At 51.1% G+C, this 27,003-nt stretch overlaps 2 protein-coding genes and 1 long non-coding RNA gene across 3 annotated transcripts; 1 reads left to right on the top strand and 2 right to left on the bottom strand.

Annotated features, from left to right (window-relative positions):
* Positions 1–1,337: 1,337 nt before the first annotated feature.
* Positions 1,338–2,292, bottom strand: NEUROG1 (neurogenin 1). Its single transcript, XM_083799014.1, has 2 exons — positions 2,100–2,292; positions 1,338–1,880 (listed from the first exon to the last, which is right to left on the bottom strand). Coding segments are annotated over exons 1-2 (540 nt in total). The 5' UTR covers positions 2,102–2,292; the 3' UTR covers positions 1,338–1,342.
* A 10,047-nt stretch (positions 2,293–12,339) lies between these two features.
* Positions 12,340–18,263, top strand: LOC310881515. The gene is made up of 2 exons (XR_014572443.1): positions 12,340–12,856; positions 13,388–18,263. It is a non-coding gene; the product is annotated as an uncharacterized lncRNA (long non-coding RNA).
* CXCL14 (C-X-C motif chemokine ligand 14) lies at positions 17,631–25,655 on the bottom strand. Its single transcript, XM_083798936.1, has 4 exons — positions 25,313–25,655; positions 24,325–24,430; positions 20,167–20,277; positions 17,631–18,545 (listed from the first exon to the last, which is right to left on the bottom strand). The coding sequence occupies exons 1-4, from the start codon at positions 25,374–25,376 to the stop codon at positions 18,530–18,532; spliced, it is 297 nt and encodes a 98-aa protein (XP_083655062.1). The 5' UTR covers positions 25,377–25,655; the 3' UTR covers positions 17,631–18,529.
* Between the last annotated feature and the right edge of the window lie 1,348 nt (positions 25,656–27,003).

Consider the following 27,003-nt stretch of genomic DNA (forward strand, 5'->3'; position numbering starts at 1 on the left):
CCCCATTTACAGCTCAGATTGATCCGAGTTTTGGAGACAAATGGGGAGAGATGGTTGAGCTGCCTTAAATCCCCCTGTAAAACAGGGGGAAGGGGAAACTGTTGCTGAGCCATCGCTGTGCCAGGACCGGTGCCAGGCCCACGCACTGTGCCTCCAGCCTCAGCCCTTTCTGTGCTCCCTGTGTGGCAGTGACCAGCACCCCTGGCTTTCGAGGAGAAGGGGCAGCTCACACCAGCCAACCTTACCCCGTCCAGGGGTGCAGCACCCGCTCCTCGCCCCAAATCCCCCGACAGCTCCCAGCTCCCTGTACGAGCCGTGGGAAGGCCGGCCCTAAAAGCCAGCAGTGCCAGAGGCACCGCGCTTCTCCCGCTCTCTGCCCATGTATACCGAGCGGGTCTCTAATCCCTTCCCCGTGAGATGCGGGCGGCAGCTGATGGTTGCAGGTACCCTGGGCTGGCTGGGGGGATTTGCACGTGTCCGTGAGCAGGGTGGCGTGAGAAACGCTGGTGTCACCTCGGGGCGAACCCTTCCCTTCCAGCCCAGGCTCCCTGCGAGGAGTGAAAATCCCGAGTTTAAGAAACCAAACTCCACAGGCACCGCCGAAATTCAGTAAAAACGTTAAAAAATTTTTATTTACAGGGTAAAGCACAATTTCTTAGAAAAACAAAAACAAAACCCACTTCGATAAGAGGCATAATAATAGAATAAAGCTCTTTATGTACAAAAATACAATTTTCATATGAATGAACATCTTGAATAAATTAAACCGCTCGCTGGCCCGCTCGCTGAATACCCCGTGTCTGCTCCCGCTCCAAAGCAAGGCCGCCGCGCCGGGGGTCAGCATCTATAATGCATGAGCCGCTGGGTGCGGGGGTCCCATCGGGCCCGGTGCTGGGGCCCCCCCGGGAGGGGCTGAGCCGCCCCGGGCGCTGGGGGGGGGGTGGTTGGGGGTGGGGGGGGGCTGGATGCGCGCTGAGCCCCGTGCTGCGCCCCGGGCAGCATCGGCCCCCTAAGCCTTTTCATGGCATTGTCAGGGCGTTCAAACCAAATTTTCATGCTCGTTTTTCTTCGCCGGAGAGCTACAAATTGTAAAATTGACTTTTCACCTCGTCTGCGGCAGCAAATCTGTCGCTTTTCTCCCCGGCTTTTCGAAGGAGGAGAAGGATGGGGGGGGGGGGGGGGGGGGGGCAGAAGGGGAACCCGGGGACTTGGGGAGAGGGGCTTGGGGAAGGCGGGGGGGGGGGGTGTCTTATTTTTTTCGGGGTGGGGGCTGGAAAGTGCAGCGGGAGGGTCCCGTCCCCCCCCCCCCCCCCCCCCCCCCTTTTTACCCCCCGGGGGAGCGCTAGCGGCAGGGAGCCCCGGGGGGCGCGGCGGGGGGGGGCAGCCCGCGGAAGCCCCGCAGGCCGTCGGGGGAGGCGAAGGCGCAGTCCTCGGAGGTGGCCGGGCTGCTGGGGCCCGAGGCGGAGGCGCAGAGCGAGGGGGGGGCCGGGGAAGAGCCGGAAAGCCACGAACCGGCGTCGCTGCCGGGGCTGGGGGGAGCCGGGGGGCCGCGGCAGGCGGGGGGGGGAGGGAGGCACTGCTCGGCCAGCCGCAGGGTCTCGGAGAGGGCCCAGATGTAGTTGTAGGCGAAGCGCAGGGTCTCGATTTTCGTCAGCTTGGTGTCGTCGGGGAAGGTGGGCAGGACGCTGCGGAGCTCGTCCAGGGCGGCGTTGAGGTGGTGCATGCGGTTCCGCTCCCGGTCGTTGGCTTTCACCCGGCGGCTCCGCTTCAGGGTGTGCAGCAAAGCCTCGGTGCGAGCCCGGCCTCGGCCCCGCCGCCGCCGCCGTTCCCTGGGGGCTCCGGGGGGCTCCGCGCCGCTGCTCGCAGCCTCCGAGGGCATCCTGCGGGAGAGAAGCCGGGCTCCGGTCACTACGGGAAGGGGGGAGAAGGGAGGGGGGAAGGTGCGAAGAAGCCGGGGAAGGGGTAAAGGGGTAAAGGGAGGGCGGGGGGAGGGAAAAAAAAAATAATCACAGGAAATCGAGTAACCCGAGGGAGGGATGGAGGGGGGGGGGGGGGCTTGGCCCCGACGGCACCGCAGGTGCTGCTCCCCCGGTACTCACATGGCAAGGCACGTCCCGGGGCCGCTGCTAAGCGATAACGGCGTAAAATAAAATAAAAAAAAAAAGTAAAAATAAATAATAATAATAATAAAAAAAACCCACGCGCACACACGCGCGGGGGAAAATAAATAAATAAATAAATAAAAAGCGAAGCTCCCCGCTGCAGGGGAAAGCGAGGGCGGCCTTCGGCTCCTCGGCCAGAGGAAAAAAAAAAAAAAAAAGAGGGGAAAAAAAAAAAAAGCAAGCGAGCGGCGGAGAAAGGCGGGGCCGGGGGGGGGGGGTGGTGGGGGGTTGGGGGTGGGGGGGATGATGTGGGCCACGCGACCGCTCTTGTCTTTGAAGTGCTGCGGGCAGCGATCCGCTCGTGTGAGCGGCGGCTTTGGCACACGACGGCGCCGCAGCCCCGTACTTATAGCGGCGGGCGGACAATGGCCCCGTGGCCGCCCCGCGGGGCCGCGCCGAGGCGGCAGGTCGGCCCCGTGCGCCGCGCCCTCCGGAGCGTGCCCGCAATTACCGCGGGCGGCCGCGCATCTGCCGCGACCCCCCCGCCCCCCCGCCGCCTCATCCCCTCCTCCCCCCCGAGCCCCTGCTTTTGTGTGTGTGTCCCCCCCCCCCCCCAACCCCGAGGTGGTGGCCCCGGGCTGGGGGTCCCGCTCCCAGCGCCCGGTTCTGGTCCGGGGAGGCTGAGCGGGGTTGGGGGGGGGGTTTGGTTTTAATCTCGTGCTGAGAGTTTCTTTTTTTTTTTTTTTCTTTTTTTTTTTTTTTCTCTTTCCACCTTGCAGTTTTCCTGCCCGTCGAAGCGAAAACGTTCTGAAATGGTAAAGGTTTAGCTCGACGCGGTTTTTTCAGCACCGAATATCTGGGTGTTCTCCGGCTCTTAGAGCTTATTGCAGGTGCTCAGAGAATTACAAACTCCGCATTAATTTCACCTTACAAATTTCAGTGTTTCTGGACGTATACAGACAACTCTTTCTCTGTGGATACAAACAAACAAAAAGGACCGTGCCGTTTTTATCCTAAAGCTGACCTAACTGCTGCCGTCCCCACCAAGTGCCCCGCTATCGCTATTTCAGGCATAACTTCGGGAAGGTCAGCTCTGGAAGTATCTGATAAGTTTCCTGGGTCTGACATCTGGCTTCTTGCACCCTGCGTCCCCGTGCTGTAAGGAAGCCCCATTGTCAGCACTCAGGTACTTGGCTCCCTGGATGGTTTTCAGTTTCACCATCCATCAATAGTCATTTTTAGAGCTTCTGTGCCTGAACTCTGATTTATTTACGTAATTTTCCATGACATTAAATGTAGACTCATTCCCGCTTCTGTGGGATTTTCTCCTATGCCTTTGATAAACAGGGAGAACTGACAGCAGAAGTTCGTGTCTTTATCTCAGCATTTTAATTTCATAGCGACTGTTCTTTGGCTCGAACCTGAGCGAGCAGTTTGCTGACTGGGGTTATTTCTCCTGCTTTCCACCCTCCCCACTTCGAGAGGATCCGTGACACCAGCAGACCGCCACAAACAATCTTCTTTGTGCTAAAAAGATCACTCCCAGAAGTGAGCAGTCCGAAAAGCCCTGGGTGATGAATATTAACGAGCCTCAAAACAGAAATACTTTTCCAAGGGCCGAGCTTGCAGGAGCAGCTTGCTTGGTGCTTTTTACCATTTTCTGGGGACCTCAGATGCACAAACTAACCGGGCAAAACCAGGGCCTGGCTGTGCTGCGCAGGGACTGAGCTCTCTCCATCACCGGACCTGCAATCCAGCTGATGTTTTTAGGGCCCGCGCATACCTAAATGACTTTCTGCACTAAGTAGTTCCACTCCACTGGGCGACTCTCATGTCCTTAAGTGACGGCACGATCAGAGTCCTCGGCCAGCAGGCAGAGATCTGCGGCGGAGTTTCCAGCACAAACCACGAGAAAGTCAGAAGGGGCAGAAATTTAAAGGTTATGGAAGCATATGGCCAAAAATGTTAAACTTTTGTTAGCGTGCACTTTGTATACAGTGATATAAACTCCGGTGTTGGCTGCAACACTTTTATTGCCTTTTGTTTAGGTGTCTTTGAGCAGTCAATAGTTTATTCATTAAAATGTTTATGATTCCCTAGAGTTTCACAGACTTTGGCACAACCGATCACTTGTCTGAAAGTTTGCAGTGAAAGCGCATTATTCATTAGTCCTTATCCATCATTTGCAGTTTGTCATTTGTTATTCTCTTGTTTTAAAAGTTTGTGCTCCAATCAAGGAGGGGAGAGAGCACCATGTGTCTCTGTGATCAGTCACAGCCATGAATAGCCAGCGCTCAAGTGAGTGTTTCACAAACAACCCATAGGCTGAAATTTGTTTGCATAATCTATTCACTGAATACTTATGAATAACGAATGCATTCACAGAACCAGAATTGTTTCAGGAAGCCTTCGCAAACAGAAAGAAGTGCTAAATATCTTGGATAATTTATTCCCGATGAATAATTCAACCAGTTCTATCGCAGGCAGTCTACTAATTTTGCAGATAAATTATTCAGCCGACGCAGATAATAGCTCCTACACCTTATGGGCCTGCTCCTAGGGAAGTCAGCTGCCAAACTTTCACCAACTTTTCTGGGACTGGGAAAGAAAAAATCCCCAAATGGAACACAGCCTGTGTTCCCGGCACCTTGCTCGTGGCCATATTCTGGCCTTTGTCCTTTGATATTAGGTTCTCCACCTGGATGTAAGGGGAACTGGTTTCTGATGGACTCGTTGAGGTTATTAGGTTCGTATTTTGAGCTCTAAGGAAGCCTACCGTAAATATGTCATCTATTTGCTTTGAGAGACGTTACTCTTAAAAAAAAGGGGAGAAAAGCGTGAAATGGCCTTTCTGACTGGGGAACCCGTAGGGGCACAGCTGGATCACCCCACCTGTGCCATGCACCGGTGGTCCGGCGTGCAAGGTGCCAAAGTGATCCCTTGAGACCAGAGAAAACTGTCACGGGGCAGCTCCGTGTGGCATGGTCATCGCTTGGGGGCCTGGCCTCAAGCATGAAGCTCGCTCCTTCACTTGCCCTTGGTTGATGTGTCACTTGTGGCTGGACTCCCGAAGGCTGTGAGCTGGGCAGGGAGGAAGAAAGGCTGCCGGAGAGGTGCCGCACGGCTCCTGTGCCCAGCTCTGCTCTGAGTGCGCCGCTTCCAGCATCGGCTCAAGGAGAGGAGCCCATGCCCTGGTAGGTGCTGATCACACCCTGCGAAGCTGCATGGATCTCCGGGTTAGAAATCGGCCTTGCATTTCCAAACTGACCAGAGCTGTGGGGATTAGAGCAGGGGCAGTGCCACTCTTCTCTGCAAGCGGGGAAACGCACAGCTCACAGCACAACTGCGCCCGCAATGGGAAGGTGCCTTGGAGAAGTTAGGGGTGCTTTGCTTTTTCATAGGTTTAGGACAGGCACAGATGCAACAACTCACCGAACTACGTTTTGTTACGTGAGGGCTTAAAAATAATGTGGTGAGGATGTCAAAGCAGTGTGTGGATCAGGAAAAATGCTACTTTTGTGCTCACAGTTTGAAAGCATCACCAGAGCGAGGCGGCAGAGCTGCCTGCAGAAGACGCTCGATCCGAATTTGGAGACGCGCCGTGGCTGGTGGCTGAGTCGTCGCCCTGGGAGCAGGGAGCTCGAGAGGGAGCCTTGCAGGAGCAAAGGGAAGGTCAGGATGCCCAGGTCGCTGCCGCAGCCCCATTAGGACAGAGCAGCGAGGGGCTGGCGGCTCGGCGGGGCTGCGTGGGCAGCACAGAGCACGGCGGCTGCTTGCAGGGACGGACGGATGGACGGACGGACAGACGGACAGACGGACGGACGGAGCTGTGCCCCTGGGACCGAGCCGGAGTCAGCTTACAGCTTGCGGCTACCGGAGGGTTCAGGGGTTCACGCACTTGCTGCTGGCTGATGCACAGCCCTGCCAGCCCGTGCTGGAAAGGTCTCAGGAGGCGGCGTTAACCCCTGCCGCAGCAGTGGATTTTTCTCCTATAGGTGGGGAGCGGCCTTGGAAGCAGCTCCAGGGCTCTTCCCGAGGCTTTATTTGGCCTCTTCCCATACCTGCCCCGCCAGCGTGAGGCTTCAGGCCGTGTGCTGGGGGCGCTGCAGGAAGGGCACTGGGTGCTGGGGGTCCTGGCACAGCACAGCTGACTCCATACCAAAATCCTACACGAGGGGCTCGGCCCCTTCCGAGGGCTCTGCAGAAATAGCGGGGATGCTCTGTCTGCAGGTTTCAAACGTGTGATCCAGCTTCTTCTCCTCCTTCTTCTTTTTTTTTTTTTTTTTTGGAAGGGGGGGTAGTAGGTAAGCGATTGTTCCCTGCAAGCACAAATGTATTTTGTTTGTTGTAATTAAAATGTTTTAATGAGACAACCATAAAATCAACCATTAATTATTTTTTTTTCAAACACTTCTGCTTCCTTTTGAGCTAGGTCTATTTAGAAATAGTTTAGAGAGTAGCCTGCAGTTTTATTCTTTCTTCGGTATTATACACAGGAGTGGAGAAGTCATTTATAAATAATTACACAATGTTTTGGGTCTTTGGGTTTGTATAATATATCAAAGCGATTAGTACACGCATTGTTCCATTGTAAATGGTTTTTTTCCCTTCCTTTCAGTTTCACTTGCCTTGTCTTCTATCTAAACCTTTTTCGTGAAATCCTTTGTCTTCCTCATTCTTTTAGCTTGTTACAGTGCAGGGACATTCTTCTTATTCAAACACTCACAGCATGAGCAAAGAAAGCTACTTCTGTCGCATCTTAAGTTTTACCATAACTTTCTGGCATTTTCTTTTCTTCCAATTTTCCCAGACTACTGATAGGGTAATGAAGAATTATAACATACATCAATTATTGGTGCTCACGGTGTATTATGCTCCTGAATTCAAGGGGAGATAAAGAAAAAAAAAAAAAAAAAAGAAGCCCTACTTTCTGTGGTTTTGAGGCACATGAGAGAGGACTCCGCGCAGATTATTTATAACATCTTTCGGGGCATCAATTATGTTTGACTCCTACAACCACTTCCTTGTCCCACTGGTTTTATGGCCAGAAGGAATCATTTTTGTGTGTGGTAGCTGCGGCATTTAACTCGTTTCTTTTATGAGGAGCCCAAACAATGCATCTTCGGGCCAAACAATCTATCTCCCCGAATAATAGCCCAAATGTCAGTCAAGCGCCCGGCGCTGGGAAATATATGATCATCCTAACGGGAGACGGGAAGAAAGCGTGGGGCTGGAGGGCTCAGCCCGGGACCACGGTGCCCCCCCCCCCCCATTTTTGGCAGGGGCACCCCCAGGCTGCACCCGGCGTGGTCCTGAGCTCCAACAGCCCCGATCCAGGGTCCCGGTGGTCCCGGAGGAAAAGGGACGGACCCTGGTGGTGCGGGCGCGTTGCCGGGCCACGCTCCCTCCTGGCCCTCCCCAGCCTCCCGGCTACCACATTAGCTGGGAAAAATGAGATTAGGATGTCACCCCCGAGAAACGAGCCCTTTTCTTCCCCCCACCTCATTGTGCCAGAGGTTTTTCTTCTCTTTTTTTTCCCCCCCGTCCACCTCCCCCCGCCCACAAGTCCCCCTCTTTTGTGGATCTGTATTTTGTTAATTGAAGCTCGAACACTTATCCTAAAAGAAAGGGACAAAATTCACTGACCGTGGTGCTCATGAAATCCCCCCGGCGATGTGCAAAGCAGGAAGATTAATACACGCTGGGATGCTCAGATTTTCTTTTATACCTTTCCTATCAATAATTCTGTTGAGGAGAAAATTTGGCTTTTCCTTTTTTTATTTTTATTTTTTTATTTTTTATTTTTTATTTTTTATTTTTTAATTTTTAATTTTTAATTTTTAATTTTTATTTTTTATTTTTTATTTTTTATTTTTTATTTTTTATTATTTTTTATTTTTTATTTTTTATTTTTTATTTTTTATTTTTTATTTTTTATTTTTAAATTTATTTTTGTTTTTATTAAAGAAAAGATAATGGGGAAAAAAACCAAGTCCTGTAGCTGTTGGGTGGAATCAACAAGCCTGGGCTCTTGGGGGGGCTCTCACCCCCCCTGCTTTTGGGGCTGGGGCTGGGGAGGATGCTCCGGGACCACCGGCAGCCTGCGGGTCCCCACCGCCCGCCGGGGGGGCCGGGGGATTTGCTGCCATTTGCATAGCAGGTGTTGGGTCCCGGGCCTTTCTTCCTTAAGGGAGTTTTAATACAGGATAAATTACCAGGAATTAGGAGGAGGCAGGCGACAAGAAAAGCGCTCGTGGGGTCTTCTCCCGGCCGCAGCGGGGGAAACAGAGAGAATGGCTAAAGACGAGGAGAAAAACCTCAAAGCTGGGGTTTTTGGGGGCTGCGGGGGCCAGGGCAGCTCCCCCCACTTCACCTGGCAGCGGGGTTTGAATCCCGGAATGCCACAACCCGGCGGCAGCAGGGCGATTGCTGGCGTGAGGATCTTTGAGTCGGAAGGTCTGGAGAGGGAGTTTAAAATGTTAATCCCGGTATAATCCCTTCCCTGGCATTGTACCGACACGGGCTGCGCCCGCCGGAGAATTGCCGGCTTCCCTCCCCGGGGTTCAGGGCTTGGAGCCCCCCCCGCGTGCCTGCACCCTCTGTGCACACACCGGCACCTCCAGGAGCGCGGCACCCCCCTGTGCACCCCCCCCTGTGCTTGCACACGCGTGTGACCACGGGCACGCAGGTGCATGGGCACCCCTGGGTGAAGCTGTAGGATTGGCACGGCACGGAGGGGCTGCACGACCCCAATGTCCCCCTTCCCCAGCAGGAAGGCCAGGGAACACCAAAGGGCCGAAAACTGCCCCCAAAATGATCCAGCGGCTGCATCCCGCAGCCTGTGAGGGTTTTTTTTTTTGCACTGCCTGCCTCTCGCCATGGCTAAAAGCGAGACAAATGCCTGAGAGCAGCGGTGGGCCGTGTTTTTTGCTTACATGCACTTGCTCACAAAATGGGAGAGGAAGGCCAGGACAGAGGTGGTCTCGTGGGGTCCCGATGAAATTTTCCTATCACACCTCACTCCTTGCTGTGCCCTGCCAATTAGAGTACACATACATTAAAAAGGAAATAATAATAATAATAAAAAGAAATGTTTTTGTATTGAGTGGTTTTCAAATACATCCGCCCTCTCATTGCAGGTAGGAAAGATTTGTCTCTACAAATAATCCTCTCTCTGTTTTTGTAATTATTATCTCGGTAAAATTGTTGTGTGGCCTTGAGTGCAAGCGTCAGGTCTTCAGAGTGAGAAAAATTGACTGAGAAGAGCTTTTCTGCGAATACCTCCCTGTGCATGTAACGTCCAGCAGGCTGTGCCAGCCTGCAGAGCGAGTCCCACTGGAGGCCGTCTCTGGCTCTGAGAAAATTCAGCATTAAGCGTGAACATTACAGTGCAGGAGCAAACCAAACGCGATTTTTAGAAAATGTCGGGATGAAACATTTGGCTGCTTCCGAAGGAGGGTGCTTCAGCGACAGCACAGTGAAGAGGACGCACCAACAGCTTTTAAAGTAATTCTATTTTTTTTCTCTATGCAAACGCATCTTTTTGAAGGATGGCTTATTGCTTCTCGAACAAATTTCATTAAGCTTGGACAAAAGCAAACGGTGAATGACTTGTAGATCTGCTCTGCTTTCTAGAAGGTAAAGGAGTGCTTTGCGTTGACTTAAACGGCCATTTAACGGGGCCGCTTTGCAGTTTATTACCTTAGTATGAGATGTGCAGAATATCTCTTAATGTTCCCATTCGTCAGGGACAAAAATACAGGTTTAAGGAACTTCAGTTCTTCCTTGAACCCTCCCACTGTAAGCATTCGCAGCGAGGTTAGGGGATTTGGCATCGCCGTCTGTCACTGGCAGCTGAGCACCAGCTCTTTCAGTATCTCTTCGTGATAATGCCTCTGGGTGTATATATACTATATACACTTTATATAAATAAAGTGTTAAACTGCAAGTATAAGAGCCCTTGGCAGCTCTCAGGCAGCGTAGAGGTGCTGGGTTTGCTGGGACCAGTCCCTAAGGATGCAGCCGAACTGGGCACAGTAGGTGGCACACAGGTATCCACAGGCAGGTGCCAAGAGGAGTTTTTAGGGTATGCGTTAGGCCTTGAGACCACTTTTCTACCAGGGCAGCTGCAGCTTTTGGGTCTGCTAAGATGTTTTAGAATGGCTCGAAGGTGTAAAACACTAAAAAAAAAATACAAATTATCAGTTATAGATGCCAGGAAATTAGAAAGACAGCGGAGGAGCATGGTGAAGGAACAGCAAACGCTGTTTCAGGTGAGTTTTTTTCCTGGGGTTCATGCGGCTCTGCACTGGGCTGGGGCTGGGCTTGGCTGCTGTGGTTCTGCCGAGCCTCTGCTGCAGGGACGCTGCTTTCTTTTCCAATTAAAGCATGTATTAAATCGCATTAAGTTCCATGCGCACAAGTAAATAGTCAGATGAGTGCAATTGCTAATTATCAAGTGAACGTAGCACTTGAGATGATGGCCTTCCCTTGGTTTTAACCCTCCTGGAGAAAGGCCCAGAGGATCGATTTTTCCTTCAGAGCAGGATTAATGCACCGCAGAGCTCGATCCCGTTTCCATTTATTCTGGTGGGAATTAGAGAGAATTTCTCTGCAGCCAGTGCAGCCAAACTTCTCCAAAACGGCTGCCAGGGTTGGGAAAGGCTCCGAACCTCCTAGCCCACTGTGCAAACTGCAGAGGGGACCCAGATGGGGCTGCAAAATTATAGAGAGATCATTTACAAGATCTCTTCTTTATTACTTGTATATTTTTTTTTGTATATACAGGTTGTCACTATCCCAAAGAGGTGCCTTTTTTTCCCCCAGAAATAAATAGATCATTATTATTTTTTATTTTATTTTATTTTATTTTATTTTATTTTATTTTATTTTATTTTATTTTATTTTATTTTATTTTATTTTATTTTATTTTATTTTATTTTATTTTATTTTATTTTATTTTATTTTATTTTATTTATTTTTTATTTTTTATTTTTTATTTTAATCTTTTTTATTTTAATTTTTTAAAATATTTTTCAGCCTTTGGTGTTATGTATCGTCATCAACCTGTTAGTGACCTCAGGGGGTCCCCGGGCTTGCAGGTGATGGATGCGGCCAGGAGGGGGCAGCCCCTACCAAGCCGCGGGGCTGCGGGGAGAGCATCGTGCCTGCTTCTAGTAAGGGCGGAGAGCCCTCTGGGGCTTCTCAGAGCATGGGATTTTATTTCATTTTATTACTTATTTTATTTTATTTTATTTTATTTTATTTTATTTTATTTTATTTTATTTTATTTTATTTTATTTTATTTTATTTTATTTTATTTTATTTTATTTTATTTTATTTTATTTTAATTTTGTTTTATTTGTTTTATTTATTTTATTTTATTTTATTTATGACCACTCTTTGCTTTTTTTTTTTTTTAAAAAAAAATATAAAAAACTAAACATTAAAAAAAAAAAATCCCTTTGATTTCCATTGTATTCAACTTCTCCTGCCAAATTCTTGTCATTGCTTGTAGTGAATTACAGGAAGGATTATCCAAAAAAAAAAAAAGGGAAGGTAAATGAGGAAAAGGAGTACTATCTGTTCCATTCCACATCTGCGTGAGCAGCAAGTCACTGCAGAGCACAGGGATGAAACTCTAGGAAAACAGGAAAAAAGCCTTTTATTTTTTATTTTATTTATGTATTTATTTATTTATTTTCTACAGGGAAACAACATCTTTCAGTTTGTGTCCCAGCTCCTGATTTTAGAGTTTGATGCTTTCCAGGTTCTGCGGTCAATTAAGGTAAAAGCAATTAAGTCCCCAGGCGATGGCCCTCGGCACACGGCCATGCCAGGGCGCCAGGGCAGTGCCAGTAGCACCAGGAGGGATTTTGGGCTGGGAGTGGGACCCAATGTGCTGGCTCCATGGTCAAAACGAAGCAGCTGAGGTCAGATCTGGTTGCTCTGATCAGTAATGATGCTGATTTTTTTTTAATCTTTATTTATTTTTTTTTGCGCACTGTGCTGCTCTTGTCCTCCTTCATCCCATCCTTTTTTCCCCCTCATATTAGAAGAAGCTTCCCAGGCATGATAAACCCAGGAAGCTTTTATTTTGTTTTATTATTTATTTTTTCTTTTTAGAAAAAAATAGTTCAGTTTGACACCTTTTCCATATGGTTGGACTGCTGTTTTTTTTTTTTTTTTTTTTTTTTTTTTCCTGCTTCCTTGCGTGTGCTCCTCTGGGGGATGCGATGCTTGGTGGTCCTGCCCATGGCCCAAGCTCTGCCCTGCTTATCAAGTGCAAGTGCTTTCTGCCAAAACTCATCCCGGTTGCCTTCAGACTCACGAGGCGTCCCGAGGATGTCCTGCTGCCTCACCCCTTAGCTCCGCGGAGCCTGAGCAGGAGGCCGTGGCTGGGTGCCTCGTGGGCTGGTGGCATTGCTCAGGGCCACGTGTGACAACTTCACAGGGATTCCTGCAGCGAAGAACTGGATTTCCCTGGCAGCTTTCCTTTAGCAGTTGCACAAAAAGGCGAGGGAACACCCTGCCAGTCACTTGCGCACTGAATCGGAGAGGTAGCACTTGGCAAACTGGTTCCTGCTGGGGAGGAGTGGTGCCTGACTGGGAATTACTGGTGGGAGAAGGGAGCTGGGCAACTCCAGGTTCACTCATTTTTCCTGAGGTATTTGCAGAAGTGCAAAGCCTTCCGGAGTCAGAAAAGAAGCTGAAGTGAACCCCAAGAAAAAACTGGGAACGGTGCAACTCTGAAGGTAATAGAGAAGAATTTTTATGCAGCACAAGGGAATGGGCGGGAATAAGGCAGAAATGCCGAGGGATAAAGACAAAAAGCATTTCTTCCGGGATTAGAAGTGAGCTCAAAATTGCCAGAGTCTACCAAAAACAAACCCAAAAAACTGCTGTAACATTTCTTCTCCTTTAATAAGCTTCTTTCGCTGGGAGTCCCGAGTGTTCAGATGCAGCACAGTGAGCGCCTGGTAACCCAACAAAGCTCCGATTGGTGGCTCCGCAGCGAGGGTTTCTTTTCCTTGCAGGTTTCTAACCATGAAAAGACACAGGGATCAGTTGCTTCAGAATCCTTAATTAAACACAACAAAGAAGGGCAATTAGAGCTGCGTTTTGCTTCTGTCATCCAGCAAACCTTGCAAGCCTCAAAATCCTTTTCTTGCTCTAAGATTTATGATGGGAATAAATCATAATTACTCCTGTAACTATCAGCCTTAAGCAAGCAAACAGCAGCAGGCTTTTTTTTCTTTTTCTTTTTCTTTTTTTTTTTTTTTGAGGTTCTGAAACCCATCCAAAAGGAATTCACCGACCTCTTTTGTTTTGTGGGAAGAAAAACGAAAACACGGGCGTGGTGATTTTTCCCAGGCCTTGGCCGCCTGCCTCCCTGTCACTTCGTGTCGCGTCGTGTCACTGCTCCCTCCCCGGCCCCGCGTGCGCAGCTCCTGCCGGGCTGGGCGCCCTCCACCTGTGTCACCAGAGCAGCCTCTGCCCAAGGAGCTGATAACAGCAACAGGCAGAAGATGAGAGACAAACCAAAGGGGAGATGAGTGCTTCACAGAGGTCAGCAGGAGGACCAGAAATCCACCTGCCACTCATCCTTCCTAAGATAAATGTTGGTGCATGCCTATAAAGCATTTCCTCCAGGGATCTTGGCTTTATGTTGATGGTTGGGTGAAGATATGCTTATACCCGGCAAGAAGGAGCAAGTCATCATCTTTAGGCATTCAAGGTGATGAGTGTATGTTGGATTTTTTTTTTTTTCCTTTTCTTTCGCTGTTGGGAAGTTGGCGGTCAGGTCTGAGGACGTGAACTGAACGCAGTGCCTGGGGAATATCAGCTCTGCTGGGTCCTGGGCTCGCTGGGGAGGCAGCAGCAGGGGGGGAGATGCTGGGCGAGAGTAGCAAAGCTGGCACGAAGCCACGGGACTCGGCCCACGGGGCAGAAACTGCCGATCTGTTGGAGGATTTGGGGCAAGTTTGGGAGCGAATCGTCCCAGGGCTGTGCGGTGAAGCAGCACCCTGCGCTGGTGTGCTGGCAGTGGTCCTGCAGGCCTGGTCACAGCCCCTTGTCCTCTTGGCCACAGCCTCCTTAGCGTGCACAGCAGGCGAACACACCTGGGTGTAAGCGTCCCCTGAGCAGCCCCAGGCCCGGAGAGGTGTCCCCGGGCTGGCTGAGCAGGCTTGGGGCTGCCACTAGATGTCCTTTCAGCCCTGCTTTCCTCTTTCCTCCAGCTGCTGGCCCAAGAAAAAGCAGGGCCGAGCCCCTTCCCAAACATCCCTTGGGTCTTGCGCGGCAGTGTCCTGGGTGCTGCAGGCTCACAGGAATGGGGGTCTGTGGAAAGAACCCCAGAGCCAACTTTTGGGTTTGTGCTGGGTATTAAACACTTCAGCACCTCTCGCGTGGCCTGGGGACTGCTATGGCATCGCTGCCTGAACACCACGGATTGAGGTGATGGCCCAAGCATGGTCACGCAGCTCCCTGAAGTTTGGGGTCAGAGGGAAATCGGTGAACGACAGCCGGAGTGTTCCTGATAGAGCAAACACAGGGAAAGCGAGAGCTACAGACCTCAAAAACACTCCTGTCTCCACGTGTGACCACACACCTCCCGCTGAAGGGAACAGACCGAACAAGCAGAAATCCCAGCACGAGCGCTACGACGGGATGTTTACGGAGTGCTGAAACTGAGAACCACCCTGAAATGAAGTCAGTGTGGCCGAGGCTTTTGAAACAGGTTGCCCAGCCTCCTGGATCCTGAACCCAAACTCAACCAGAAACAGTTTCCCTGTTTCCGGAGGCGCTGAGAAACTTGGTATCGGTGAGATCCTCAGACGCTGCGTGCGTCTGGATTGAGATGCCTCGATTTTAGAAGCTGGCCTCGGAGGGGAAAAGAAAATCAGCAGGATGCCGAGTCCTGGGGGTGGTGGGTTTTATTCCCATTTGCTCCCGTTCCCACAAATTGAGGAGCTCAGGGGGGTGGGGGCAGGAACGGGACCAGCCCAGAGACCGTGTCGTCCTGCGCACATCAGCCAGCTATCGCCTCAATAAACTTTTTGGCTATTGCTGACCCACAGCGTATATGAGCAAGTGAAAGGCAAGTGGTGAAAGGATCTGTATAACATTACTAATCCTGTGTAGTGCGCTCGCTGAAATGGCCAGGCAGGTCCCGCTGCTATTGTGTCCTCCCCCCGCAGCTGCTTGCTTCAACCTCCTGCTTTTATTGAAATAAAGCCTGAGAGCGCTGCTCCTCAACCGGTGATACCCACGGCAGAGGGCAGGGAGGGACAGGGGCACCGGGGAGGTCCCTGTCCCCAAGGTGGGGATGACAGGGATTCATTTTTCAGTCCTGAGGGGTGAATATGTGGCCTATGTGTAGGGGAGGGGGATGGACAGGGCTCCTGCGGCCTCACGACCTGCAAATCTGCTGGGGGAAACAAAGGCTGAGGTTGCTACCAAACCTACCTGGGGGAGGTGCCTACATACTTTATTTTTATTTTTATTATTTTTATTTTTATTTTTATTTTTATTTTTATTTTTATTTTTATTTTTATTTTTATTTTTATTTTTATTTTTATTTTTATTTTATTTTTATTTATTTTTATTTTTATTTTTATTTTTTAATGTTTTAAAGCAAAGCTGCTTCAGTGTGAAGGGAATCAGCTGGCATCGCCCGTGTGCAGCCGTTATTCCGGCGCCCTATTTCCCCTTGCAGTAGCAGGGAGCGCAGCGGGTGCTGCTCCTGTTTGTGGGGCCTCACCCAACCTGCCCAGAGCTGCGGTCTAACAGGCGTGCAACAACCAGCTCAGAGCAGCAGATTTTCCTTTCCTTGGTTTGATCCGTGTTTCTGAGAGTGGCTTTATCCTAAGGACGAATTTCAGCTTAAACACATTGAACCGAACAGCCCTTTTTCTCTAGACTCCCATTGTATCAGAGGGGGAAAAATACTTACTTTTTTCCTCTCTGTCCATTTTTCTCCAGTGGCTTTGTTCTGGCAGACCAGCCCCGGGCTAAGATTTGCTCGTACAGGCTCTGTCCTGCGAAGTGTGAATCACTGCGGCACGTCTGGGCACCCGGTGGTGTAAGGCACCTCTTGTGCAACCGCGCTGGTGCTTGTCCAGCAGATTCATTGCCTAGTAGTTGTTAAATCAGCATAAACTGTTTCTTGAAGTCTGTCGGCATGTTGAAATCCAGCCTCCTCAAGGAAAAACTACTGGTTTCACTGAAATGCGACTCAAGGAATGCGAGGGGCAGCTCGAGAGCCCCCGGGCCTGGGTTTGCGCGTAGATTGGTGTCAGATGCTCGGCCCGAAGCAGCGCCTTGTGGTTAACGTCCCCAGAGGTTTTGTTTTTATTCCTTACATACTCTGAGACCTTTCTCAAGCATGTTACTAATAGGAATCTGAAGTGTGCAGCTGCCTCCTTGTGCAGAGCAGGAAAACTGAAATCTAGCAGCTCCTTCTCCTGCAGCTCTGCGCAGTACATAGGTACTTAATCTAGTATGTAGGTGCTTTATTTTCTTTCCAGACTGAAGAAAACTCTTGAGCTGAGGCCAGGCACTGCCTTGATATAGCCCAGAGGACTGTCCAGCCCAGACAGCACAGATCAGCTCAGCAGGAGTCGCACCGATCTCAGCAATGGAGCAGGCGAGCGAGAGCAGCGGGGCTGCTCGGGGACTCCGGCTGCCTTTATGCAGTGAAGCTCTTGCTGCCTTTACCATTCCTGCCCGTTGCTTTTCTTTTCAGCCGCTCAGGGCATGAGGAATTTCAATCTGTTGCGCATTGAAACCCAGCGAGGATCTAGAGAGAGCATCGGGAGAGGCAGGAGCTGAGTAGGGGCTGGGTGGGAGATTTGTTGGGTGCAAAGCCTGTCCCTTTGGGCAGGGGCAGAAGCTGCAATAATAAAAGAGGTGCAGGCTCACAGGCTCACCTGACTTTCCCTGTATAACCTGCCCTCATCTAGCCAAAGCCTCTTCTAGCTCACTGCGTTTTATTTGCTTCTATATACAGCTGGGGTGGTAGGTTTATATTTATTTAACATAACCCAAGAGTAGTGGCTGTAGGCACAAGGCATAGACATTGCTCGTGTAGCTGGATTCCTCAGTATTTATTAAAGTCCAAATCCTAAAACGAGAAAGGGAATTAAACAGGACCAGAATAATGTTTTCTAATCCCAGTGTCATCAAGTTGCCCTGACTCTAAATCACCCTCCCTGATTTAGTGTTTTCCTCAAAGCAAATTTCCCACTAAAAATGTTATTAGAAATGGCTGGAGCTCCCTGGTGGTTTAAGGAAATTTAAGAGCAATTGTCAGCTTTTTTAAATATATTTTTTATTACTTTTTTTTTTTCCCATTTGTCTTAGAAAGAAATATGAAATCTGCATGCAACCTTCTAAATATTTCAAACATTTAAATAGCATATGATAATTTAGCAGTACAGTACATTATACAGAAAGATAATATAGGGAGACTTCCTATAGTATATTTACAAATGAAAAGGTAGTTTTGTTATTTTATTTTAAAAAGAGGAATGCACTGCTTAACATTGAAGTATTACATTCAAATAATGAATATGTTGTATTGTGACTAAAACATATATAGGTATTTATATGTTTGCCCTATCATATTTTTCATAAAAAGGTACCTTTTGAAGGCTTTTTTTTTTTTTTTCTACAAATCTAGGAAATCATACACAATAGTCTTGAAGCTTAAAATGTCTCAGTACTGAAGCCACAAACATTCCGTAAGAACTTCAGGTGGGAAAAGCAAAAATAATTTCCTTAGCGGTAATAGAAAAACCAACCAACCGAGCTGGAAATGCTTTCTGACGTGGGAGTGTGTGGTTCGCTTCACCTCGCAGCCGGACCCCGAGTCCGTAAGAGAAGAGGTCCACAGGGACGGTCACACTCACTCGATGACGAGCCGAGGGACCTCACGTCGGGCCGGGTGGCGTCTCGGTGGCACCCTCCTCTTCATCCCGGGATGAAGGCAATGCCCCAGCGGGCACCACCGCCTTCCCAGCGCGAAAGGGCAAGGGACACAGCTGTATAATACCTGTACAAACCTTGCTGTTTGTCTAATGAGCTTATAAAGCTCGATTGCAATCATAGTGAAGTATGAATGAATAACATTAAAAAAAAAAAAAAAAACGAACAAAAAAAGCCAACAAACTCTTTGAAATGCAAAGCATGAGTTTTCCCGACCTCAATACAAAGCAGACAGGTGTGAAATCTGAAGTGCATCAGATGCTCGTGAAATCTGGAAGCCTTTTGCACGCGGCTATAAAATGTAAAAACTGACCCTTGGTAAAAAGTGCTTTATAATAATATAGTATTTGTCTTGTGCCTGTGAGAGAGGAATAATCTTCTGCAGAGCCCAGTCCTACACCAGCCAAGGGAGTCCTTTCCATTCCTCGTGCAACTTCCTCTTATTCTTCATAAACCCTGGACAGGAGGAAAGCCAAGAGCAAAGTATTTAAACCATGAATGAAGCAGCTCCCTTCCAAATAATTAAAAACCAGAAGCCAGACTTTTAGCCTCTGCTTAAGTAAATTGGGAAGCAAGTTGTTGATGTGCTCTGCCACAGCTATTGGGACATGTAAGATGAGGAAATCCACATCCTATAACACTCTTTAACCGCTAGAGAATCCGTCCCGCATACACGAGTATGAAGTACATCACGAGTTGTGTATTTGCGTTAGAATGGATAATAAATTAACAGTATCTGTCACGCTCGGAATAACAGCAGACTCCGTGTTATTTTTTCTAGTTTACAACCTGAGGAGAAAACCTGGCAGCGCTGTTTGCTGAAAAATCCTTCTTGGGCAAAGTCTGTAGGTGAAAGCAGTCTTCCTTGGCAAAAGGAAGGGGAAATCCAGGAAAAAGGAATGGGGAAAACCAGGGGCAATGCTGCTTTGGGGAAAACATTCGTGTTTGACTTCAAATTCCCTGCCTTTCCCTGGGGAGTAATTCAGTGGGCTTGGTGCAGCTGGCCCAAAGGCGCTGACAAATTGTTTACTTATTACGGAGACTTGGTTTAAATCAGGCCCTTTATGTCTGACACATCCACTTGGTGCTGCTTCGGCTGCCTTGCTCTGGGCTCTGGAGGAGAGCAGCAGAGGGGGAGCCCGTGCCTCTCCTGGGCTCACAGCTTGGGGCTGAGCATCCTCTGTCATTTCAAAGATGCTTTATTTAAAAAAAAAAAAAAAAAATTGTTTGAATGTGTTAAAAAAATGTTGATGCTGCGTTCATTGTCCAGCCTCTGTGTAGCTGCACTGGAGCTCGGTGAGACCTTGCTCATCTCTGCAGGGAAACGGGGCTTGCAACTCACTGTCTGCACTTAGATTTGGCTCGGGGAGTGAATTCCCCAGTGGAAAAGAAGCGTCAGGCTTTGGGGAGACTGTGCTGCACACGGAGGCTCTTTCCTGGCCATGACAGGACTTTGGCCGTTCCCTTGATTACGGATAGGGGCGGCAGCACCAACCATCAGGTGTTTGTTTTTCTCCATCTCGTCTATCTAGACCTGACGGTTTGCAAAAAAAGAAATTAAATCCTCCTTGCAAAGGAGAAGGTGGCGGTGCATCTTACCAGCACGTTACTTTTTCCCTGGCGTGGTGCAGTAGTTAAAATTGGCAAAGATTTGTGGCATTAGAAAGTATAGGTTTTGAGGTGCTGTGACCGGTGCGTGTGACATGAAGTGGGGCAGTCTCTTCCCTGCACGGCTGACTGCTTTTCTTGTGACTGTGTGGAAGTAATTTAGCGTTTCATCTTGGCTTTTTACCCGTAAAAAGGAGGTGAGTGCACGTACGTAACTGAGAACATCAGCTGACAAATAGTTTAACAGAAAACAAAGACTATTTATAGCTGTAGCCGCCTAATCCTAAAATAGAAGAGAGGAGTGCATGTCGCAGGAAAGAAATCACATCAAGCATCCGCTGATATTTGTAGGTTTGGAAATGAAATGCCTCCTCCGTGACAGATGCAGCGGTCACAGCGCGTGCCTGCGCACCACGGCTCACCCAACTCGCCCCCAAAATTTCCACCTGCGGAGCGAACTCACGCTTACCTGCCTTTCTCCTTCCATACTCGGTACCATTTCAGCAGCCTCACCGTGTTTTGGCGTTTGGGGTTCAGGCAGTGCTGCTGCTCGCCTCTGACCCGCGTCCACAGGGTCACGCTGCAAGGGAAGCGGGCAGGGGTTAGGGGCACCCAGCCCTCTGCTCTGCCTCCGGGGAAATGCCCGCATCCCTCAGGGCACTCACCCAGGCAGGCAACGGCAGGGGTTTCCCGCTGGGTTTTACGGCAAGCATCTGAGTTGTAAAAAGGCTGGAGCGGATCTTCAGCTGTTATCAATCAGTGCGTGTCAGCCCTGTCCACAGGGCTAGGCTAAGTCGTACCAGATGAAGACATCCCCTTTATTTTTAAGCAGGGAGCTTGCTCTGCCTGTCTGCTAGATATTTTCTTTTGAGGTTAATAGCTGACTTAATTAGGGTTCAGTCAGGAAGCCGCAAGGTCCTTGCAGGAGAGGGTTCCCTTAGGCTCAACAACATTGCATGCAAGGAAAAAGATCCGACCTGGATCATCGATCCCCCCCCCAGCCCTCCCAATCAGCAATATTTAAACACTTGCACATGGCAGGGCACTCAGTGAAGCCATCCTGGTCAGTGTGCCACAGCCGAGGTGATGTGGGAGACCTGGGGCTGCTACCCAAAAGGGTGGCTCTCCAGAACCATTAAGACTGCTACCATATCTCAGGAACTAAAGTCAAATGGTTTTCCATTTTCGTTACTCATTTTTTTGTGATTAAAAAACCCTACCTAAAAAACTAAATTTTTTGTTAGATTTTTTTTTTCAATTTTTCATTTTTTTTTTTTCCATTTTCTGTAAATACCATCCGCAGCAGGGAAACGGTTTTCGATTTAACCAAAATATTGCAACAGAATTAGTTAAACACTGCTAGGAGCATGAGCAGAACAACAGCAGAAACCCAGAACTATCTGCGTATATCGATGGGATTCTAGCATGGTTCGGTTCCCAAAGGAGCTGTGTCTCCCCCAGCCCAACAAGAAGCCCCTGCAAGCTTTTCCAGCTCCCCCCGGTGCAGAGGGGACGGCCCTCACTCGACGTAAAACCCTGCAGGTTGCCTCTCTCAGCCCAGCTGAGGGGCTCACCACGTTTCCTAGTTCAGTGTTGGATGCTGGGCTCAATTTCTTCTTCCCATCCAACCAACCTCCTTCCCTGCTCGCCGTCTCCACTCCACCTCCAGCAGGTGTGAGCTGAATTCACCAGAACGGGGCAATTTTCGGGCGATTTGTTGGGAGGGCTTGGCCCTTCCCAATGCATAGAAAAACAGCCGATGGCCTCTGAGAGCCTCTGGGGCTGCAGACAACAGAAGGGCAGGGTCTCCGCTGAACGCTAGGGTCCGTTTCTGCTCTAAGGGCACCCTCAGCCAGCCCCGAGGGGATCAGTATATTGAAGAGAATCCACGAGCTCACCGAAGGCACGAGGCACGCAAGGTTTAAGGGACTCGAGGTTAGCGTGATGTTTCTCCATCCAGCAGCCACCTTCTCGGCCATGCCGTCTGCGCTGCCTGATGTCAGACCTTGGCTTGAGTTTTCCGTATGACGGAGCACAGAAGGCATTTCCAGAAAGTGATGGACAAGCTAAATCTTGGGAGGAGAGGAGCAGGAGCAGCTCTGGAAATCAGCAGTTCCCGATTGTGCACCAGAAAGAGTGAAGGAGGGCAGCTCGGGAATGACTAGGGCAGTGCAAGGAGGAGGATATCCATGGCGTGCCTCTCCGGGGAACGACTGAGGCTTTTCCGACAGACACTTTGCTTTGATGCTGGGTGTAGGTCTTCTCTTCTGGAGGTGGGATGGCAGAGCGGACATCCCTGCCATGTCCCCGTGGTCCCCAGGGATTCCTGTGTGCTTCCTGGTGCTGAGGGCACAGCCTTGGGCGGTGGCATTTTGGGGCACCCTGAGCTAACCTGGCCCTGCACTGGTCTCCTGGCGATGCCCCCTTAGGGTGCAGATGTGCTGCAAGATTTTTTGGCAGGTGTAAGGGGACATGAAGGGGCACTGCAGGACCTGGTATCCCGGGCAAGGAGTTGGCTGAAGCTCCATGTCTCTTACACCTCCAGTGAGCTCCCTCAGGAGGGATTTGGGTGTCTGAAGGTCCCTGAGCCCAAATCCTCCTGGAGTGTCCATCCCTCCAGCACTGGGACGAGCACCCCTGGGTCAGCCTGTGACCACTCAGTGCCTCGTGCCCCCACGCATTTTTTTGTGCAGCTCTGACTACGAGCACCCTGTCCCCAGGGCCACCAGGGTCCTGGTTTGAGTCCTGAGGGGTTTTGACCAGACCGAGGACTCTGTTCGGCTGTCTCTTACCCTGTGCCACGGCTCTGCTGGGGGTGTGTGGCCCCAAAGACACATTCCTTCCTAAACTGCATCCACACACCCACGCCTAATCTGCCAGACACCACGTACATCACGTTTCTCTCACGTGAGAAGACACAAGAGATTTCGAGGAGGGCGGGAGGGGAACCAGCTTCATTGACTCACGTCGAACAGTCACCACAGCAACAAAAAACGGGGGTGCAGGAATTCATCTCTTCCGTGCCTTGTCCGGAGACTCCTGACAAATTGGCTCTCTAAATATTAATTTAAGCTTGGTTTCAGTATGGACCTCGGGCTGCGTTGGGGTGGCTGGAAGGGCAGCGATGGCAGGGCATCAGCTGGCCCCGCGGGTGTCCCCAGGAGCACGGGAAAGCGGTGGGATGGCTCTGTCCCAGAGCTGCTGCAAGCCTCTGGGCTTGAATAGCATCAACCAGCCTGCTTGTGCGAGGTGTTGCCGATTTCCCAGCTTTCTTTTTCAAGAGAGAAGTTTCATCAACGAGCTGTATTTCCTCACCCGGGTGCTCCCCTCCCTGCAGGCTGCTGAGCCTGGCCCTGTCGCTCGCGGGCTGACGGGGTGGGAGGAAGGAGGGAGAGCTCCCCTGCCCCACGCTTCTGCTGCTCGAAGGTCGATGCAAAGAAAGTAATACTGCAAGGAGCTGATTCGGGCAGCGGTGCTCCTCTTCAGTCGCCGTTAGCTCGTCCCAGCTTCAGAGAATTGGGGACGACAGTCCCTCAGCTGTGCCTTGCTCCCAGGGATGCTGGTGTAAATCCGGAGAAGCCCGGCGTGGAGCTCCGTCCCTCCTCCGTGGCCCCTGTGGAGCCTGGCCAGCCACTTCTGCGTGGGCAGGATCAGGCTCCTGGGGGTCTCGCCGTGATTGTGCCAGTCCCGTGGGCAGGATTTGGCCCCGGGGATGTTACAGAGCGCAGCGTGGCGGGGCAGGGCGCTGAGGTCCTGTTACAGCACCTTTCTGAGATGATGGGGATGGGGAGTGAAAGCTGGAGTAAATCAGTCCATGGCTTTTTGGGGTGTGCGGCTGCTCTCAGGATCCTTTTTTCCCTCTCTTAGGTGACAGGAGTTCATTGCAGTCTTCTCTGTTAACCTGCCCTTCTGTTGTTATCCAGCCCCACGTGCTGGTGCTTTGTGGGGCATTGTAAATTATCCAAAACAGGACAGAAAAACCCCACAAACCACCCGTATTTAAAATGGGGGGGAGGGAAAAATCACACCTCCTCTTGAACCAGCTGTCACAGATATCAAAAATCCCCGTACCTGCCTCAGTTTAATTCACCAGGGCACTGCTTTGAGATCCCAGCAGCATTGCTCACAGCTGGCAGTGAGGGCTGGAGGGAAGCACCCGCTGACACCCGGGGTGCTCCCACCGGGCATGGGGGGATCGATCGCTGCCCGCCGAGGTGGGCAAAAAAAATCAGGCTCTGGCTGGGATAACAACTCCTTGCAGAAAGCACCACGGACCGGATTCTGCTCTTGTTCTTACTCTGCTCATCCAAAGAAACTTGAGTGAACAGTTCTGGGTTTTACAGCAACAGCTTGCGGTAGTGTCTGTCCCTGTTTCCACTCAGACTAACGCTTCTCCTTTTCTTGCTGCCTGCTCAGGAAATAATCCTTCGAGCAGACGACTCTGTCAAAAACTGATAGCCGGGTTTTTGATCAGAGTTACAAATTTTACCGCATCTGTTACAGCAAATGACTTTTTCTGGGAGTGCCACAGCATGATGAAAGCAAAGAACAAAGAGGGAACTTGCAGCGTAAAGCAATGCAACCCAGTGACAGGGAAACAGAGAGCAAGAAACGAAGGAAAACTTACATAATCATCTCCTCCACGCAAAACGGGTACCTCGGCTTTATTTCCAGCTTCCGTACATTAGAGAATCTTATCTTAGGACCTTTTCTTGAACATTTGCACTTTACGCCTGGAAGAGAAGGCATTTACTGCAGAGCCTCCTGCATACCAAGCGTCCCTTCCCGCAGCCTGTGTGCCCCTACAAACTCCAGCTCGGTCTCGCAAGCCTCAGTGGGAAAAGCTGAATTTTGTAACGCTGTTGAGCTTAAAAAGAGTAATACTGCCTTGGCTACATCCCACGGAAAGGTAGCGGCTCCCTGAGAAATGTACTTTGGAGCACTGCGTGTGTTCTGAGGCTCGGGAAAGAGGGGAGCTTTTTAAAGTGCACCTGCTGTGATTAAATGTGATGGCATTTAACAGGAGGAAATGAAAGAGTCGGGACTCCCTTTAAACCGAGTAAGCAAACGCAATTCTCGGTGAGGTTCTCACCGCACTTGTGTCTCGCCTGGACTTTGTGGGACTTTCAGTCCTTTTGCCCCTCCCGGGGGCTCCGATGCATTCGCAGCCAGACAAAAGCTGAGCATTTTTTTTTTTTAAGCCGTGGTTTTTGTGCGCAGCAGAAGGCGGCACGCTGGCAGCCTTGGTGCAATTCGTGCCACCGCGTCAAACCCGGCTCTGTCTTTCCTGTGCAAGCCCCCGTGCGTTTTCAGGAGACATTGGAGGTGTGCTCCTGAATACCGGGGGCACAGCCTGGTGCCCAGCACCGGGGGCTGTTGGGCTCGCAGGGAAGCCCCAACTTTGCCGTTCGCACTTCCCCGCTGCCTCCACCTTTGGGGACACCCACAGCTGCCTTACACCTTTACGTGCGTCACCTTCCCGACATGTAGGGGACCGCCAGACCCTCCTCGAGGGTCTCAGGAAACAAATGAAAAATAGGGGAAAACCAACCCCCCCCCCGGGAGAGAAGTTTAAATAGGAATAGGCAGAAAAAAAACCAAACCCAGACCCTTACCTTCCACGCTGGCTAAGCACATCGCGATGAAGAGCAGGAGCAAAGCCACTGTCAGGAGCTTCATGGTGAGCCAGCGGGTGCTTCAAAAGCTCCGGGGGGGTTTAATTTGTCCCCTCGCCGGGTCCTGTCCCGGTCCCTGCCCCTGCCCCTGTCCCGGTCCCGGTCCCTGTCCCTGTCCCCGGGGCGGCTGCGGGCAGGGGAAGGAGCGGCTGCGGGCGGTGCTGCTGCCCGAGCTCTGCCGCTTTCCCCCGCGTGTCCTCTTTTAAAAGGGCTCATTTAAAGCCGCCGGCTCATTAATATGCAGGGCGACCGCGCGGCTCCCTCCGCTTCCCGGCCCCGGGAGAGAGGGCGGGCGGCGGGGAGGGGGCGAGAGAGGGAGGGAGGGGAGGGGATGGGGATGGGATGGGATGGGGCAGGACGGGGTGGGTCAGGATGGGGTGGGGTGGGATGGGGTGGGGTAGGATGGGACGGGACATGGTACGGTATGGCACGGTTTGGGGTGGGATGGTTTGGGATGGGGTGGGATGGGATGGGATGGGATGGGATGGGTCAGGATGGGGTGGGATGGGATGGGATGGGATGGGATGGGATGGGATGGGATGGGATGGGATGGGATGGGATGGGATGGGATGGGATGGGATGGGATGGGGTGGGTCAGGATGGGGTGGGTCAGGATGGGGTGGGTCAGGATGGGGTGGGTCAGGATGGGGTGGGACATGGTACAGTATGGCACGGTTTGGGGTGGGATGGTTTGGGATGGGGTGGGGTGGGGTGGGATGGGATGGGATGGGATGGGATGGGATGGGATGGGATGGGATGGGATGGGATGGGATGGATTGTGTGCCCCGCTACTGCCATGGCCCCAGGGATGCCCTGGGGAGCAGAGCCCCTGCATGCTTCTGCTGGGCAGTGGGAGCAAGGCAGCGTGGTGGTGGGAGCAGGGTGGTGGGGTGGTGGGAGCAGGGCAGCAGGGCATCCAGACACAGAAGGAGAGTTGGGGAGGTCTCACCTGCCTGCGGGGTCACCTAGGGCTGCTTTCAACCTTAGAGGAAAATTTGGTGAAATCAATGGAAAAAAAAAAAATCTCTTAAGAGCAGTGTTAGGTGGGCTTGGTTTACAGAGTGTTTCAGGAGATCTGATCAGTTTAGGGTTGCTTTAACAAATGCTGAAGCACTATTCCACTCTGTGAAGAGCAAGGTGACGAGAGGCAGAAGCTCTGTGGATGTAGATGCTCCTTCCCTCTCCCTCGCAGAGCCTGGTGCTGACTCCGCTTACAGCTAAAGGAGCATCCTTAAAACCCCGACTCCAGATCTCTGCCTGGGGAGCTGAAATTGTCAAAGATCGCTCGGGTCTGACATCCTTCGTCGGAATGCATCTGAAATACATTGCTAAATAATGCTGCTGCCCATCCCCGCTCCGTGTCAGCCCTTCTCCCAGCGCACGTACCCACCCTCCTGCTCACGTACCCACAGACCCCACGAGCGACCCAACCCCCAAACCCATCCCTGGGGGCGGCTGGGGAGCCCCCTCCACGCTCTCCCAGCCCCGGCAGCGTTTTAAGTTTCCCCCCCGGCTTTTTTCCTGCCGGCTCCCATTGGCAGCGGCCTTCCCGCGGCGTTCCCTGCCGGGGTGTTGGCAGGCAGCGAGTACAGCCCTACCACACACAGCCTGCACGTTGCATGCAGGCGGTG

This window comes from Anser anser (assembly GCF_964211835.1).
Source record: "Anser anser genome assembly, chromosome: 14".
Lineage (NCBI taxonomy): Eukaryota > Metazoa > Chordata > Aves > Anseriformes > Anatidae > Anser > Anser anser.

Bases quoted from the DNA above. Each gene is read 5' to 3' on its own strand.
- CXCL14 (XM_083798936.1), bottom strand. From the start codon at position 25,376: ATGAAGCTCCTGACAGTGGCTTTGCTCCTGCTCTTCATCGCGATGTGC. The intron at 24,431-25,312 runs GTAAGGGTCTGG...CTTCTCTTCCAG, and splicing joins GTGCTTAGCCAGCGTGGAAG to GCGTAAAGTGCAAATGTTCA. The intron at 20,278-24,324 runs GTAAGTTTTCCT...CTTCCCTTGCAG, and splicing joins TGCGTGGAGGAGATGATTAT to CGTGACCCTGTGGACGCGGG.